The 679-nt window shown below is 57.3% G+C and overlaps 1 protein-coding gene across 1 annotated transcript in view; it reads right to left on the reverse strand.

Moving 5' to 3' along the window:
- VOLCADRAFT_88099 (uncharacterized protein) overlaps positions 1–679 on the reverse strand; it is a gene marked incomplete at both ends in the record, with an annotated part of 36,483 nt that overhangs the window by 15,234 nt on the left and 20,570 nt on the right. Inside the window, one exon of the mRNA XM_002947775.1 lies at positions 14–169. Within this exon, the coding sequence (XP_002947821.1) occupies positions 14–169 (156 nt within the window). The remainder of the gene's footprint in view (positions 1–13; positions 170–679) is intronic.

Raw genomic sequence — 679 nt, forward strand, 5'->3', positions numbered from 1 at the left:
CCTCCCCCCCCACCTCGAAGTACGCGCACAGCACCATGATGCATGCGAACAGGTTGATGGCCACTGCCAGCTGGTACGCCAGGAAGATGGAGTACAGCACCGTCACGGACAGCACTCGCGCCAGCCAGCTGTCCTGAAAACGACCTGACAGAGAGTCCATGTACACCACCTGGGACGAAGGGAGGGAGCGAGGGAGCGAGGGGATGGAAGGGAGGGGGAATGGGAGCGAGGGGATGGGAGGGAGGGGGGATGGGAGGGAGGGGGAAAGACGAACCACGTGAACGAGTGAAGCTGCTGCCAAGGAAAGAGTGTACAAGAAGCAGAACTGACCAGCAGGCGGTTTTGAGGAGGGAGGGGCGGAGGGAGGAAAGTTTGAGTGGGGGTGAAAAGGCGCGGAAACGAAGAGGGGGTGGGAGGGAGGGGGCCAACAATGTGAACTGCCGGTGGTCCCCTGATGTGCGGGTTACCGAATTGTGTTGTATGTGTAGGGGTGGGGGATCTCCTACGTATGACGCTATTCGTACTATACATGCAAACCTTGCCGCTGTGTCCCGCCGTACCATACCCCCAACCTCAAAAGACACATACATAGATACATACATAGATACATACATGCAAACATATATACAGGCAGGTGGCTGGCAGAGGTTAAGGCCTGACTTCTGCTCTCGGAGTGTCT

The sequence above is a fragment of the Volvox carteri genome (genome assembly GCF_000143455.1).
Source record: "Volvox carteri f. nagariensis unplaced genomic scaffold VOLCAscaffold_7, whole genome shotgun sequence".
Taxonomy (NCBI): domain Eukaryota; kingdom Viridiplantae; phylum Chlorophyta; class Chlorophyceae; order Chlamydomonadales; family Volvocaceae; genus Volvox; species Volvox carteri.